Here is a 17,253-nt window from a genome sequence, read left to right as displayed (position 1 = left end):
GCATTTTTATACTAACACTGTCTGAAATGTTTAAAGGCCTACTGAAAGCCACTACTAGCGACCACACAGTCTGATAGTTTATATATCAATGATGAAATATTAACATTGCAACACATGCCAATACGGCCTTTTTAGTTTAATAAATTACGATTTTAAATTTCCCGCGAAGTAGCCTGTTGAAAACGTCGCGGAATGATGACGCTTATGTTGACACGTGCTTATGATGTTATTGGTTGGAGCGTACATTTTTGCCCAGCACCAATCACGGCTAAAAGTTGTCTCTTTTCATCGCATAATTACACAGTAATTTGGAGATCTGTGTTGCTGAATCTTTTGCAATTTGTTCAATTAATAATGGAGACGTCAAAGAAGAATGCTGTTGGTGGAAAGTGGTGGATTGCAGCTGCCTTTAGCACCGAAACACAGCCGGTGTTTCTTTGTTTGTTGTGAAGATTTAGCGAACATGTTTCTCTACCACATGTACGTTTTTGGATGAGAATATTGTGATATTAAGTCGGCTCTTACCGGAGACTTGTGCGGAGTTAGCGTCCTCCTGCAGCAGCTGTGATCTTGGCTCCTCCATTGGCTTCTCTCAGAGACACTGGCGGTCACCGCAGCCCTCCGACTTTCAGGTATGACTTTATAATCTCACTCAAACACTATTAACACAATAAGGAGATAAGGGATTTTCCAGAATTATCCTAGTTAATGTGTCTAATAACATCTGAATCGCTCCCACTGCGCTCGCCTTTTTTCTTCTTCCAGTGCTTCACTCTAACTTTCGTCATCCACGAATCTTTCATCGTCGCTCAAATTAATGGGGAAATCGTCGCTTTCTCGGTCCGAATCGCTCTTGCTGCTGGTGGGCATGATTGTAAACAATGTGAGGATGTGAGGAGCCCTACAACCCGTGACGTCACGCGCACATTGTCTGCTACTTCCGGTACAGGCAAGGCTTTTTTATTAGCGACCAAAAGTTGCAAACTTTATCGTCGATGTTCTCTACTAAATCCATCCATCCATTCATTTTCGATCGCTTATTCCCTTTCGGAGTTGCGGGGGGCGCTGGCGGCTATCTCAGCTACAATCAGGCGGAAGGCGGGGTATACCCTGGACAAGTTGCCATCTCATCGCAGGATGTTCTCTACTAAATCCTTTCAGCAACTCATTTCAGTCGTACTGAAATGAGATTTTCTTATTCAAACGGGGATAGCGGGTCCATTCTATGTGTCATACTTGATCATTTTGCGATATTGCTGAATTTCCCCCAGGGATCAATAAAGTACTTTCTAGTCTATTCTGTATTGACATTTTTTGCTGAAAGGATTCAGTAGAGAACATCCACGATAAAGTTCGCAACTTTTGGTCGCTAATAAAAAAGCCTTGCCTGTACCGGAAGTAGCAGACGATGTGCGCGTGACGTCACGGGTTGTGGAGCTCCTCACAGCCTCACATTGTTTACAATCATGGCCAGCAGCAGAAAGAGCGATTCGGACCGAGAAAGCGACAATTTCAACAACAAAATAGGAGTCTCGGAAAGCTGGCGTGCACAAGTGATGTGCACGCCTGCTTTCTGAGGGATCGCTTGTGCACGCCAGTTTTCTGAGACTCTGTATTTAGTTAGCGCAGGCAGCATGAAGCAGGGCTTTTATTGTGAAGATAGGAAATGTGCAGTCGGCCATTAGAGTTTTGACGGAAGAGACGGCGCGAAAGTCTGTTGAAATAAAAACTGTTTCTCGCCTTCCTCTCTGTCATTTTTTCATAATAATGATCTTGCAGCAGCCAGCGTCATCTCACAAGACCCTCGGGTGCCGTGAATGTCAATCAAGCAAGCTACGGAATTTGCCGCCAATGTTTTTCTTGTAAAGTGTATGGAAGCTGGATGAATTAGATGCCAAAAACCAACCACTTTCATGTGGTATTGTACAGAAAGGACAACTTTTGTTCTCCTCCATTTGAAAATGTGGGCGTTATCATCATTACTGTCTGATTCCAATCAATGCAAGTCATCAGAATCAGGTAATACACCAACTTATATTCTTGTCTTTGTGAAAGAAAGACATCTATATGTGTTACACATGCTTGTATTATCATTAAACACATTTAACTTGTTTACAAAAATGTCTCTTTTATAAATAAATAAATATAAATGATATATATAAATGAGGTAGATCCCCTCGAGTTGGTCAATTGAAAAGTAGCTCGCCTGCAGAAAAAGTGTGGGCACCCCTGTTCTAGAGTATACAAATGAGTTTTAAGGTGAGACTTAAATGCTTCTACTGAGGTGGCATCTTGAACTGTTACCGGGAGGGCATTCCAGAGTACTGGAGCCCGAACGGAAAACGCTCTATAGCCCGCAGACTTTTTTTTGGGCTTTGGGAATCACTAATAAGCCGGAATCTTTTGAACGCAGATTTCTTGCCGGGACATATGGTACAATACAATCGGCAAGATAGGATGGAGCTAGACCGTGTAGTATTTTATACGTAAGTAGTAAAACCTTAAAGTCACATCTTAAGTGCACAGGAAGCCATGCAAGGTCAGCCTTTTTGCCGAAAATAAACAAAATGGACCAGATAGTGACAGGGCTTCATTTTAAAATGTGTAGTGAAGCATTAAAAGTGACTGAACATCAGAAGTGAGTGGAGATACACTATATTGCCAAAAGTATTTGGCCACTCTGCCTTGACTCCCATATGAACTTGAAGTGGCATCCCATTCCTAACCCATAGGGTTCAATATGATGTGGGTCCACCTTTTGCAGCGATTACAACTTCAAGCCTTCTTGCAAGGCTGTCCACAAGGTTGCGGAGTGTGTTTTTGGGGATTTTTGACCATTCTTGCAGAAAAAGTGAGGGCACCCCTGCAGTAAATAATAAATAAATAAATGGGTTGTACTTGTATACCGCTTTTCTACCTTCAAGGTACTCAAAGCGCTTTGACACTACTTCCACATTTACCCACTCACACACACATTCACACACTGATGGAGGGAGCTGCCATGCAAGGCGCTAACCAGCACCCATCAGGAGCAAGGGTGAAGTGTCTTGCTCAGGACACAACGGACATGACGAGGTTTGTACTAGGTGGGGATTGAACCAGGGACCCTTGGGTTGCGCACGGCCACTCTCCCACTGCGCCACACCGTCCCTGATATGTTTTACCTAAATTGCAACACTTGGAGCAATTGAGCCGACATTCACAACACTAAAAATACCGTAAATTCCAGGCTATAGAGCGCACCGGCATTCAAGCCACACCCACCAATTTTTGGCATAAATAAATATTTTACATATGCTAGCCGCACCAGAGCATAATAGATATATAATATTGATAATGTTTATTTAAATACCTTAATTGTTTCCAAACGGTGTCCGTAACACGGTAGTAAAACGGCTGATCAAACAAAACAGAAGTAATCGCCATGGACTTAATAGCTGCGGGAGTTAGCTCTCCAATCAGCTATGGTCATTTGGTCAAGGAAACCTTTAGCGTTGATGCTCAGTAGCGTTGGGTAATATGTTTTTTCCCCCCTCATCTTTTTCCATTTTTCATACCTTTTTGAAAAAGCTCCAGAGAGCCACTAGGGCAGCGCTAAAGAGCCGCGGATTGCCGACCCCCGGTCTCGGCTCTAAAGTAGGAACGCCGACTCACACTTGCGTCCTTCTGAGCTTTATTTCCCAAAATACATTAAGTCTCCGCCTCTAAAAAATCAGGCGATGTTGTTTGGCATTCAGATGGACATGCTGACATTTGTTCCCGAGAAAATAAGGTGTGGGAGAGTGGCCGTGCGCAACCCGAGGGTCACTGGTTCAAATCCCACCTAGAACCAACCTCGTCACGTCCGTTGTGTCCTGAGCAAGACACTGGACATCTGTGTTGCTGAATCTTTTGCAATTTGTTCAATTAATAATGGAGACGTCAAAGAAGAATGCTGTTGGTGGAAAGCGGTGAATTGCAGCTGCCTTTAGCAACCAAAACACAGCCGGTGTGTCTTTGTTTGTTGTGAAGCTTTAATATGGAACAGAGCGGTCAAGCGAACATGTTTCTCTACCACATGTCAACTGGCAGGTGTCGGTGAGAAAATTGTGATAATAAGTCGGCTCTTACCGGAGACATGATCGAAGCTTGCGTCTTCCTGCAGCAGCTGTGAGTTTCTTGGCTCCTCCTTGCTCCTGATGGGTGCTGGTTGGCGCCTTGCATGGCAGCTCCCTCCATCAGTGTGTGAATGTGTGTGTGAATGGGTAAATGTGGAAGTAGTGTCAAAGCGCTTGAGTACCTTGAAGGTAGAAAAGCGCTATACAAGTACAACCCCATTTATTTATTTATCATTTAATATGACGAAATGGAGGAGTTCAAGTACCTAGGAGTCTTGTTCACAAGTGAGGGAAGAGTGGATCGTGAGATCGACAGGCGGATCGGTGCGGCGTCTTCAGTAATGCGGACGTTGTACCGATCCGTTGTGGTAAAGAAGGAGCTGAGCCGGAAGGCAAAGCTCTCAATTTACCGGTCGATCTACGTTCCCATCCTCACCTATGGTCATGAGCTTTGGGTCATGACCGAAAGGATAAGATCACGGGTACAAGCGGCCCAAATGAGTTTTGTCTCTCCCTTAGAGATAGGGTGAGAAGCTCTGCCATCCGGGAGGAACTCAAAGTAAAGCCGCTGCCACCCGAACGCCTCCCTAGGGAGGTGTTTAGGGCACGTCCAACCGGTAGGAGGCCACGGGGAAGACCCAGGACACGTTGGGAAGACTATGTCTCCCGGCTGGCCTGGGAACGCCTCGGGATCCCCCGGGAAGAGCTAGACGAAGTGGCTGGGGAGAGGGAAGTCTGGGTTTCCCTGCTTAGGCTGTTGCCCCCGCGACCCGACCTTGGATAAGCGGAAGATGATGATGGATGGATGGATGACGAAATGGCGACCAGGCAGCCACTCTGATGAAAGGAAATTGTCTATAATCAGATTAGCCTTTTCTTTCAACGCCTGTTTCTAGAATATTCCATCTTTGCTTGTCGCTCTTTGAAAATGGAAAAACGAGAGGCTATTAACCTCAATTCTAATTGTAATATAATTGTACACATTTGTACATTGTAACATTTCAAATAGTTTTCCATGACTTTGAGACAGCAAGTCTCACCTTAAAACTCATTTGTATACTCTGGCCTTTAAATAGACTCCCTTTTTAGACCAGTTGATCTGCCGTTTCTTTTCTTTTTCTTCTATGTCCCACTCTCCCTTGTGGAGGGGGTCCGGTCCGATCCGGTGGCCATGTACTGCTCGCCTGTGTATCGGCTGGGGACATCTCTGCGCTGCTGATCCGCCTCCGCTTGGGATGGTTTCCTGCTGGCTCCGCTGTGAACGGGACTCTCGCTGCTGTGTTGGATCCGCTTTGGACTGGACTCTCGCGACTGTGTTGGATCCATTGTGGATTGATCTTTCACAGTATCATGTTCTCATATGTTCTCATAGTCATCAGTATCATCAGTATCACAGTATCATGTTCTCATAGTCATTATTGTCACCGATGTCCCACTGGGTGTGAGTTTTCCTTGCCCGAGGATGTCGTAGTGGTTTGTGCAGCCCTTTGAGACACTAGTGATTTAGGGCTATATAAGTAAACATTGATTGATTGATTGAAATAGACTCCCTTTTTAGACCAGTTGATCTGCCGTTTCTTTTCTTTTTCTCCTATGTCCCACTCTCCCTTGTGGAGGGGGTCCGGTCCGATCCGGTGGCCATGTACTGCTCGCCTGTGTATCGGCTGGGGACATCTCTGCGCCGCTGATCCGCCTCCGCTTGGGATGGTTTCCTGCTGGCTCCGCTATGAACGGGACTCTCGCTGCTCTGTTGGATCCGCTTTGGACTGGACTCTCGCGACTGTGTTGGATCCATTGTGGATTGCACTTTCACAGTATCATGTTAGACCCGCTCGACATCCATTGCTTTCCTCCTCTCCAAGGTTCTCATCGTCATCATTGTCACCGACGTCCCACTGGGTGTGAGTTTTCCTTGCCCTTGCCCTTATGTGGGCCTACCGAGGATGTCGTAGTGGTTTGTGCAGCCCTTTGAGACACTACTGATTTAGGGCTATATAAGTAAACATTGATTGATTGATTGATTGATTGATTGATTGATTGATTGATCCAAAAACTTGCTGGTAGACATGTGGTAGAGAAACATGTTCGCTAAAGCTTCACAACAAACAAAGAAACACCGGCTGTGTTTTGGTTGCTAAAGGCAGCTGCAATCCACCGCTTTCCACCAACAGCATTCTTCTTTGACGTCTCCATTATTAATTGAACAAACTGCAAAAGATTCAGCAACTCAGATGTCCAAAATACTGTGTAATTATGCGATTAAAGCAGACGACTTTTAGCCGTGAGTGGTGCTGGAATAAAATGTACGCTCCAACCAATAACGTCAGAAGCACGCGTCAACATAAGCGTCATCATTCCGCGACATTTTCAACAAGACACATCGCGGGAAATTTAAAATTGCCGGCCGCATTGGCATGTGTTGCAATGTTAGGGGCGGCATGGCGTAGTGGATAGAGCAGCCGGCCAGAAACCTGAGGGTTGCAGGTTCGCGTCCCACCCATTCACATCCAAAATATTGCTGCCGTTGATATATAACAGGGGTAGGGAACCTATAGCTCTAGAGCCAGATGTGGCTCTTTTGATGACTGCATCTGGCTCTCAGATAAATCTTAGCTGACATTGCTTAACAGGATAAGTAATGAATAATTCCACTTGTAATCACAGTGTTAAAAACAACGTTCAAAATATAAAACATTCTCATGCATTTTTATGTTCAAGAAGTTGCGTTAATGGTAAGAAGTAATTTATTTATTATTGGTTAGTCTGGGGCTTACCCTCCTGGGGGTTCTTCAGACCACCAAGAGCCTGTTTTAGGGTTACAATATTGTTTTATTTTATTTTTCTCTCAGTTGCTTTCCAGCAATTTTCTTTTTCTCTTTCGTCCCTACTCGCGCTCTGGCTCCAGCCCCAAACCTGTCTCTCCTCCTGGCTGCTGCTTATAACAGAACCACAGGTGATCAGATAAAAAAGGCCCAGGTGGGCCGTCTACGCACCTGTCGCTGATTTCGAGGCCTGTCCTGGCAACATCCCGCTTTGCTGCAGGCCCGCAGGCCACACCCCCTCCACAGTTAGCTTCAGAATAACAATGTTATTACAAAGAATAAGAGACCTGTTATGCTCTGGAAATGTTGGTCTTACTTAAAAATGCACGCGTTTAGTTGTGTTGATATTAACCTCAATTCTAATTGTAATATAATTGTACACATTTGTATTATTTTCGGGTCTCCCCATGTCTAGCATTAAAAGATTACAGTTGGTACAAAATGCGGCTGCTAGACTTTTGACAAGAACAAGAAAGTTTGATCACATTACGCCTGTACTGTATATACCTTTATATACATATATACATACATATATACCTATACTGTATATACCTTTATATACATATATACATACATATATACCTATACTGTATATACCTTTATATACATATATACATACATATATACCTATACTGTATATACCTTTATATACATATATACATACATATATACCTGTACTGGCTCACCTGCACTGGCTTCCTGTGCACTTAAGATGTGACTTTAAGGTTTTACTACTTACGTATAAAATACTACACGGTCTAGCTCCATCTTATCTTGCCGATTGTATTGTACCATATGTCCCGGCAAGAAATCTGCCTTCAAAGGACTCTGGCTTATTAGTGATTCCCAAAGCCCAAAAAAAGTCTGCGGGCTATAGAGCATTTTCCGTTCGGGCTCCAGTACTCTGGAATGCCCTCCCGGTAACAGTTCGAGATGCCACCTCAGTAGAAGCATTTAAGTCTCACCTTAAAACTCATTTGTATACTCTAGCCTTTAAATAGACTCCCTTTTTAGACCAGTTGATCTGCCGTTTCTTTTCTTTTTCTCCTATGTCCCACTCTCCCGTGTGGAGGGGGTCCGGTCCGATCCGGTGGCCATGTACTGCTCGCCTGTGTATCGGCTGGGGACATCTCTGCGCTGCTGGTCCGCCTACGCTTGGGATGGTTTCCTGCTGGCTCCGCTGTGAACGGGACTCTCGCTGCTGTGTCTTGGATCCTCTTTGGACTGGACTCTCGCGACTGTGTTGTATCCATTGTGGATTGAACTTTCACAGTATCATGTTAGACCCGCTCGACATCCATTGCTTTCCTCCTCTCCAAGGTTCTCATAGTCATCATTGTCACCGACGTCCCACTGGGTGTGAGTTTTCCTTGCCCTTATGTGGGCCTACCGAGGATGTCGTAGTGGTTTGTGCAGCCCTTTGAGGCACTAGTGATTTAGGGCTATATAAGTAAACATTGATTGATTGATTGATTGATCCATCCATCCATCCATTTTCTACCGCTTATTCCCTTTCGGGGTCGCGGGGGGCGCTGGCGCCTATCTCAGCTACAATCGGGCGGAAGGCGGGGTACACCCTGGACAAGTCGCCACCTCATCGCAGGGCCAACACAGATAGACAGACAACATTCACACACTAGGGCCAATTTAGTGTTGCCAATCAACCTATCCCCAGGTGCATGTCTTTGGAAGTGGGAGGAAGCCGGAGTACCCGGAGGGAACCCACGCATTCACGGGGAGAACATGCAAACTCCACACAGAAAGATCCCGAGCCTGGATTTGAACCCAGGACTGCAGGACCTTCGTATTGTGAGGCAGACGCACTAACCCCTCTGCCACCGTGAAGCCCCTGATTGATTGATATTAACCTCAATTCTAATTGTAATATAATTGTACACATTTGTACATTGTAACATTTCAAATAGTTTTCCATGACTTTGAGACAGCAAGTGTTCCTATGGAAAAAAGTACATCTCAACAACGACTTGGAGAAAAGTAAATATTTTCAGCGGGAAGGCGGGAAAGAGCCACTTACACCTTGATTGCAGCATGACGGCGATCCTGGATCCACCCGGAGCGGAGATCCGTGCCTGCTTTTCCAGCCTCCCCTCAGCGAGACGACGACGACCAGCTCTCTGCCGGCCGAGCCCGAAGGTTGCGTCTGGCGGAGGGGGAGAGCGGAGCGAGGTGAGCGGGGCTACCCTGGCTGGCTTGACAGAAGGAAGAGGGATTGACGTTGTTTTCTCCGGGTGTTGTTTTTGCGCCGCGCCAGGGAGAGACAGGCGGTGCAGCGGCGGACGAAGAAGCGAGCGACGTGGCCCCCAGCGCGCCTGTCATGTCCGTGTGGGAGCCAACTTGCCAGCAGCGGTCTAAATTTGCCGAGGAGGGGAACGCATACTGGCTGGAGAGGAGTATTATTAGCAGTTCTCTCTGGTATGTGAAGCATTTCTGCCTCCGACGCGTAAAATAAACGCGCACACGGGCGCGCTAAACCGTGAGAAAGTGCGCTTCTCGTGCGTGTGGATGTTTGTTTTTGGAAATGTCCTCAGCCGGTGCTTTAAAGAGGCGGGCGGGCAAGTGCAGAAATAGGACTAAAGGGCGACGGAGGCGGTAATAATAACCCCCTTCTTCCTACTCAGAGACGGGCTCGGTTTGCCCTTTAAACCGCTCACTCCAAGGAGGAAGCGGTTCTATTTGTGTTTGTTTTTTTTTTCAGCAACTTCTTCGGCTCCTATAGTCGCATTTATTGTGTCTACTTGTGCTTGTTGGAGGACGTGAGTCAGGCGTGGCCAAATTGTCACATAAGACAAGAAATATGTTGCCCTAAGCCAGGGGTCGGGAACCTTTTGGGCTGAGAGAGACACACAAGCCAAATATTTTAAAAAGTATTTCCGTGAGAGCCATACCATATTTTTTTAAAGACTCAATACAACTAAATGTGTGCATTTTTAAGTGAGACCAACATTTTTAGAGTATAATAAGTGCATCTTTTTTTGTGTGTTTGTTTATTTATTTATTTTTATGTTATTTCCATCCATCCATTTTCTACCGCTTATTCCCTTTTGGGGTCGCGGGGGGCGCTGGCGCCTATCTCAGCTACAATCGGGCGGAAGGCGGGGTACACCCTGGACAAGTCGCCACCTCATCGCAGGGCCAACACAGATAGACGGACAACATTCACACTCACATTCACACACTAGGGCCAATTTATGTTATTTAAATTGACAAAAACACACATTCAATCAACCAATCAATCAATGTTTACTTAGGGACGGCGTGGCGCAGTGGGAGAGTGGCCATTTGCAACCCGAGGGTCCCTGGTTCAAATCCCACCTAATACCAACCTCGTCACGTCCGTTGTGTCCTGAGCAAGACACTTCACCCTTGCTCCTGATGGGTGCTGGTTGGCGCCTTGCATGGCAGCTCCTTCCATCAGTGTGTGAATGTGTGTGTGAATGTGGAAGTAGTGTCAAAGCGCTTTGAGTACCTTGAAAGGTAGAAAAGCGCTATACAAGTACAACCCATTTATCATTTATTTACTTATATAGCCCTAAATCACTAGTGTCTCAAAGGGCTGCACAAACCACTACGACATCCTCGGTAGGCCCACATGAGGGCAAGGAAAAACTCACACCCGGTGGGACGTCGGTGACAATGATGACTATGAGAACCTTGGAGAGGAGGAAAGCAATGGATGTCTAACATGATACTGTGAAAGTTCAATCCATAATGGATCCAACACAGTCGCGAGAGTCCAGTCCAAAGCGGATCCGACACAGCAGCGAGAGTCCCGTTCACAGCGGAGCCAGCAGGAAACCATCCCAAGCTACTTAGATAACATACTGTAATTAAATTTTGATATACCGTATTTCCTTGAATTGCCGCCGGGGCGCTAATTAATTTAAAACCACTTCTCACTCCTGCGCTTACCAAAGGCATGCGGTAAAAGTGAGCATGCGCTAATTATTTTAAAACCTCTTCTCACTCCGGCACTTACCAAAGGCATGCAGTAAAAATTTGAGTGTGATGTAAGCTTGGTCCTTAAATCCTACTGAATAGCTCTTAATCTTCTTCCCTTTGTGATTTCAAATTACCGGCATTGAAATCAGCCTCCTCCATTTTGAAAATGATGACAGGGGAAGTGTTACTCGTGACGTCACAAGTTTGACCAGGCGGTAATACTAAGCATGCGCTAATTATTTTGCGAAGCAAGTTTGACCCGGCAGTAATTCAAGTCAGGCGCATACTATATGTCCTGCGGCAATTCAAGGAAATAAGGTACTTTTTTGGGGGCAGCACGGTGGAAGAGGGCTTAGTGCGTCCGCCTGCCTCACAATACGAAGGTCCTGAGTAGTCCTGGGTTCAATCCCGGGCTCGGGATCTTTCTGTGTGGAATTCGCATGCCCTCCCCGTGAATGCGTGGGTCCCACCTTCAAAGACATGCACCTGGGGATAGGCCCCTCCCACTTCCAAAGACATGCACCTGGGGATAGGTTGATTGGCAACACTTAATTGGCCCTAGTGTGTGAATGTTGTCCGTCTATCTGTGTTGGCCCTGCGATGAGGTGGTGACTTGTCCAGGCTGTACCCTGCCTTCCGCCCGATTGTAGCTGAGATAGGCACCAGCGCTCCCCACACCCTCAAAAGGGAATAAGCGGTAGAAAAATTGATGGATGGATACTTTTTTCATCTTGTAAGATTGAAAATTAGCACCAATGAGTTGACTGATGAACAATATCACATAATTTATTCCAATATAGATAACGACCAATGAAGTATTTATAACAAGCAGGTAAATGTAAAAAAAAAGAAACAAAAACAATGTTATGATTTGTACAATTTCAGAATGCGCTTGTTCCATTTTTAAACAAAGAAAACAATTTTGAGTTGTCTTTATTTTTAAGTTATCGTGCCGTGATTTTACCATCTACTCCCCCGATCTAAAATGAGCTTGACACCCCTGACCTAGGCTCAAAACATGCAACTCAAGATATTTCGAACATTCTTTTGATATCATTTTGATGATCCATCCATCCATTTTTCTACCGCTTATTCCCTTCGGGGTGGCGGGGGGGGGGGGTGCTGGAGCCTATCTCAGCTACAATCGGGAGGAAGGCGGGGACCATCCATCATCTTCCGCTTATCCGAGGTCGGGTCGCGGGGGCAACAGCCTAAGCAGGGAAGCCCAGACTTCCCTCTCCCCAGCCACTTCGTCTAGCTCTTCCCGGGGATAGTCTTCCCAACGTGTCCTGGGTCTTCCCCGTGGCCTCCTACCGGTTAGACGTGCCCTAAACACCTCCCTAGGGAGGCGTTCGGGTGGCATCCTGACCAGATGCCCGAACCACCTCATCTGGCTCCTCTCCATGTGGAGGAGCAGCGGCTTTACTTTGAGTTCCTCCCGGATGGCAGAGCTTCTCACCCTATCTCTAAGGGAGAGACCTGGAAACTCATTTTGGCCGCTTGTACCCGTGATCTTATCCTTTCGGTCATGACCCAAAGCTCATGACCATAGGTGAGGATGGGAACGTAGATCGACCGGTAAATTGAGAGCTTTGCCTTCCGGCTCAGCTCCTTCTTCACCACAACGGATCGATACAACGTCCGCATTACTGAAGACACCGCACCGATCCGCCTGTCGATCTCACGATCCACTCTTCCCTCACTCGTGAACAAGACTCCTAGGTACTTGAACTCCTCCACTTGGGGCAGGGTCTCCTCCCCAACCCGGAGATGGCACTCCACCCTTTTCCGGGCGAGAACCATGGACTCGGACTTGGAGGTGCTGATTCTCATTCCGGTCGCTTCACACTCGGCTGCGAACCTCAAATTGAAAATCTCAAGAAGCCATGATCATCAAAGTAGTAAATACATGCTTGACATATCTCACTTTGCATGTAATGAGTTTATACCACATATTAGTTTCGCATTTGAAGTCGAATTGCTGAAATGAATGGACTTTTACACGATAATACATTTTTTGGAGTTTCACCCTGTCACCACTGAAGAAAAGTTATGGATATTTGGCTATCAGATGAAAATTAGAATCTAAAATGCACCATAATGTTTGGGGTGAATGTAATGTGATCGTTATGTCCAACTGTTCAATATTTAATTGTTGAGCTAAACAGCACATAAGATATGTTGCTGCAAAATTGCCTTATGTTATCAATTCATACTGTGTACTGGAGAGGAGGCTTCGCCGGATAGTCGAACCTCGGATTCAGGAGGAACAGTGTGGTTTTCGTCCTGGTCGTGGAACTGTGGACCAGCTCTATACTCTGGGCAGGGTTCTTGAGGGTGCATGGGAGTTTGCCCAACCAGTCTACATGTGCTTTGTGGACTTGGAGAAGGCATTCGACCGTGTCCCTCGGGAAGTCCTGTGGGGAGTGCTCAGAGAGTATGGGGTATCGGACTGTCTTATTGTGGCGGTCCGCTCCCTGTATGATCAGTGTCAGAACTTGGTCCGCATTGCCGGCAGTAAGTCGAACACATTTCCAGTGAGGGTTGGACTCCGCCAAGGCTGTCCTTTGTCACCGATTCTGTTCATAACTTTTATGGACAGAATTTCTAGGCGCAGCCAAGGCGTTGAGGGGTTCCGGTTTGGTGGCTACGGGATTAGGTCCCTGCTTTTTGCAGATGATTTAGTCCTGATGGCTTCATCTGGCCGGGATCTTCAGCTCTCACTGGATCGGTTCGCAGCCGAGTGTGAAGCGACCGGAATGAGAATCAGCACCTCCAAGTCCGAGTCCATGGTTCTCGCCCGGAAAAGGGTGGAGTGCCATCTCCGGGTTGGGGAGGAGACCCTGCCCCAAGTGGAGGAGTTCAAGTACCTAGGAGTCTTGTTCACGAGTGGGGGAAGAGTGGATCGTGAGATCGACAGGCGGATCGGTGCGGCGTCTTCAGTAATGCGGACGTTGTACCGATCCGTTGTGGTGAAGAAGGAGCTGAGCCGGAAGGCAAAGCTCTCAATTTACCGGTCGATCTACGTTCCCATCCTCACCTATGGTCATGAGCTTTGGGTCATGACCGAAAGGATAAGATCACGGGTACAAGCGGCCGAAATGAGTTTCCTCCGCCGTGTGGCGGGTCTCTCCCTTAGAGATAGGGTGAGAAGCTCTGCCATCCGGGAGAAACTCAAAGTAAAGCCGCTGCTCCTCCACATCGAGAGGAGCCAGATGAAGTGGTTCGGGCATCTGGTCAGGATGCCACCCGAACGCCTCCCTAGGGATGTGTTTAGGGCACGTCCAGCTGGTAGGAGGCCACGGGGAAGACCCAGGACACGTTGGGAAGACTATGTCTCCCGGCTGGCCTGGGAACGCCTCGGGATCCCCCGGGAAGAGCTAGACGAAGTGGCTGGAGATAGGGAAGTCTGGGCTTCCCTGCTTAGGCTGCTGCCCCCGCGACCCGACCTCGGATAAGCGGAAGATTATGGATGGATGGATGGATATCAATTCATTTATTACACAGTAAAAACAGGTACAGGTTAAATTGTATTTCTTTTCATTTTCTATTTATAGGTCATGCACCGCCAACTGCTACACCCAAGTGGACAGGTCAAGAGTGAAACAGTAGATCCGTAGGAACAATTGTGCATCAAGTTCAACGGCAAACCCTGGCTCCCATGCTGGCTGTCACAAATCCCCCACTCCATACCCTCAGCCATGCCTGCAACCACCAAGTCCACCAGGAGAAAGACTGGCCAGAGAGTAGCGAGCAGCAAAAGAGAAACTGGCAAATCGAATAAGCCCGGAGGGAGAGCTTCAGAGCGTCTCCAGACCAGGTCGACCACCAAGGCTCAGTCAGGCCGAAGCCCTCGGGGAAGAGCCAGTAGTCGGGTCTTAGGTGGAAGAAGCTTGTCCCCTGCTCAGGTTAACCCTGCCCTCGATGTAACAGGATCCGTAAGGCTTAGGCGCTTGAGCATTGGCGAGTTCGAAGACCCCCTATGGCGCAGGAAGTCCCCACGGGGTGTACGGGTGTCAGCTGATTCCTGCTTGCCTCCCAAACCATGCAGAGGTACAAAAAAGACCAGGGGAGGTCGAGGAAGAGGAGCCGCATCACATCGCAGAAACCAGTTGATCACCAGCATAGACGAAACAACTACTGATGTCCAGAAACCAGAACCATGTATTGATGAAGAACATCTTCCAGTTTCTCTAAAAACTGATTTTCAGGTCCCTGCCAACAGAGGTGCTAAAGAGGGAAGCCCCCTTAAAGCGGATTCCCCACCGTGTAACGACACCCCGGAGGACTGTGTGCCGTGCGGCTGTGACGCCAACATAGCCGAGCAAGACCACCAGACAAGCGTTGAAGGGGCTGAAGATGAAGGTGACCTTCAACTGGAACCAAGCAAAGATAGCTCCTCTGAGCTAGGTGCTACCAGGGTTGACTCCCCGGCTTTGCAAGGACCGGCTCAAAAACAGGACCTTGTCAAAAATGATATTTTGGATTTGGGAGGGGATAGGACTGAAACCGCCGAGAAAAAGGAGGAGATACATCTTGAGGAAGTTGCTGAGAAAACACCTCCAAGATCCGATGAAGCTGAGCAAGTGACGGAGGACATCGCGGATGTGCCGGCTAATGATGTTAGCGATGTTCTGACCAATCCAGCCGCATCCCACCTAAGCACCCCAGCCTCACAACCTCTGGAATCCCCACAGTCCACTGAAGGACCACAGGAACAGTCGCTAGATATGGTGCTAATTGTCCCAAACACAGCTACCTCAAGTTCCACCAAAATCCCCTGCACCTCAGTGGATCTTCAGAGGCCGGGTGAGACAGAAGTGCAAACTTCCATTCATGGTGCTGGGCCTCCAGTCCCAATAATGTCTGCTGTCCCAGAGACCTCCAAGGTGACCAATCAAGTGCGAAGTACACCTGTTATTATCTGTAGTGGGTACCTTAAATCAAGGAGCTTCTGGGAACCGCAGCAAAGTCCTCCTCAAGCAAAGACGCACACCAAAGATAGGCAGCCTTTCCCGGAACCATTAGAGGTGGAGACATCTTTGCCATCATCAAGCATATCCGACTGTGACCCGGCGGCCGAGCTGGAACCACCGCCAAAGATCTCGACGCCCTCTCTGGACGGCAGTTCAGTGTTGTCCTACAGCTCAGAGAGCACACGCTCCTCCTTCTCCTTCGACACGGAATCCGAGCTCGGCTACGGAGACTCCTCGGTTCTGTCGGGACCCTCCGGGCCCGAGGGCGTGCACCCGCCCTCCTGGCGCAAGGAACAACGGAAGGAGCGGAGAAAGCGCAGCAGGTGCGGGAGGTGCGAGCCGTGCCTGAGGAAGATCAGCTGCGGCCGATGCAGCTGCTGCTTAAACCGCAGGACCGGTCACCAGATCTGTAAGATGAGGAAGTGCGTTGAACTGAAGAGGAGAAGGCCGACAAGTCCACTCACGCTCCCTGTTGCCCAGGTAAGGCTCCTTAAGTATTCCGTGCAGCTACAATTAATGTTATTGTGAGAATTTCCAACAATGGCTTGAAACGCGCCGCCTCCTTTCTGTCAAGCTTTGACGGATAGAAAGGGGCGGAGTTTGGTATGAGTATACAGTATGTGACTTGTGTATGTAAAATGATGCCTTTTATTCTCCTCATGTGCGTGTGATGGAGCAAGAGCGCTAATCCTTGTGTGTTTTAGCCAAAATAACATTGGAAAGGAGTCAGAATGATTATTACAGCAACTGCATCGAGTAATGTTATGAGAATTACATACTTACCGCTCATTAAGATGATTATTTTGGCCTCACTCATTGAGGGGTCTTATTTCCATACAAATGAGACCTCTGTTACTCGCCAGAAACATGTCTTAATCTGGGTCATGTCCTCTACTCAGAGGTGGGTAGAGTAGCCAGAAATTGTACTCAAGTAAGAGTACAGTTTAGACATTTATTACTCAAGTAAAAGTAAGGAGTAGTCACCCAAATATTTACTTGAGTAAAAGTAAAAAGTATGTTGTGAAAAAACTACTCAAGTACTGAGTAACTGATGAGGAACCTGATTACGGCAAAGAATAATGCACAAGATAAGGTTATTTTTTATTTTTTTTAATAAAACAAAATGAGATTAAAAAAAAAGGAAAACAATGACATTTTTTTTGGATAAAAAAGAAAGTAAAATCATATAAAACAATTACATAAAAAATAGTAATTAATGATAGTGTTAGTGGACCGGCGACACACACAATCATGTGTGTTTCAGGGACTATGTCCCTTGCAGACTGTGTTATATATGTTGTGGGAACCAGCATTTTGGTAGCAGAAAGAAATAACCCTTTTTTGTGTGAGTGGGTGTGGCTGGGTGTGAATGGGGGAGGGAGGGGTTTTCTTTGGGGG

The 17,253-nt window shown here is 47.1% G+C and overlaps 1 protein-coding gene across 3 annotated transcripts in view; it reads left to right on the top strand.

The window, feature by feature from the left end:
* Positions 1-8,978: 8,978 nt before the first annotated feature.
* The window catches only part of tet1 (tet methylcytosine dioxygenase 1), a 146,133-nt gene continuing 137,858 nt past the window's right edge, over positions 8,979-17,253 (top strand). Inside the window, exons 1-3 of one of the 3 annotated variants that reach the window (XM_061910126.1) lie at positions 8,979-9,106; positions 9,192-9,352; positions 14,437-16,335. In XM_061910126.1, the coding sequence (XP_061766110.1) occupies positions 14,581-16,335 (1,755 nt within the window). In that variant the 5' untranslated portion in view covers positions 8,979-9,106; positions 9,192-9,352; positions 14,437-14,580. Of the gene's footprint in view, positions 9,353-14,436; positions 16,336-17,253 lie in introns of all 3 variants that reach the window. The other 2 variants (XM_061910127.1, XM_061910125.1) reach the window with 2 other exon arrangements.

Source organism: Nerophis ophidion, linkage group LG09 (assembly GCF_033978795.1).
Source record: "Nerophis ophidion isolate RoL-2023_Sa linkage group LG09, RoL_Noph_v1.0, whole genome shotgun sequence".
NCBI lineage: Eukaryota > Metazoa > Chordata > Actinopteri > Syngnathiformes > Syngnathidae > Nerophis > Nerophis ophidion.
The sequence above is the reverse complement of the archived record's forward strand: the minus strand, read 5'-3'. Positions and strand labels throughout refer to the sequence as shown.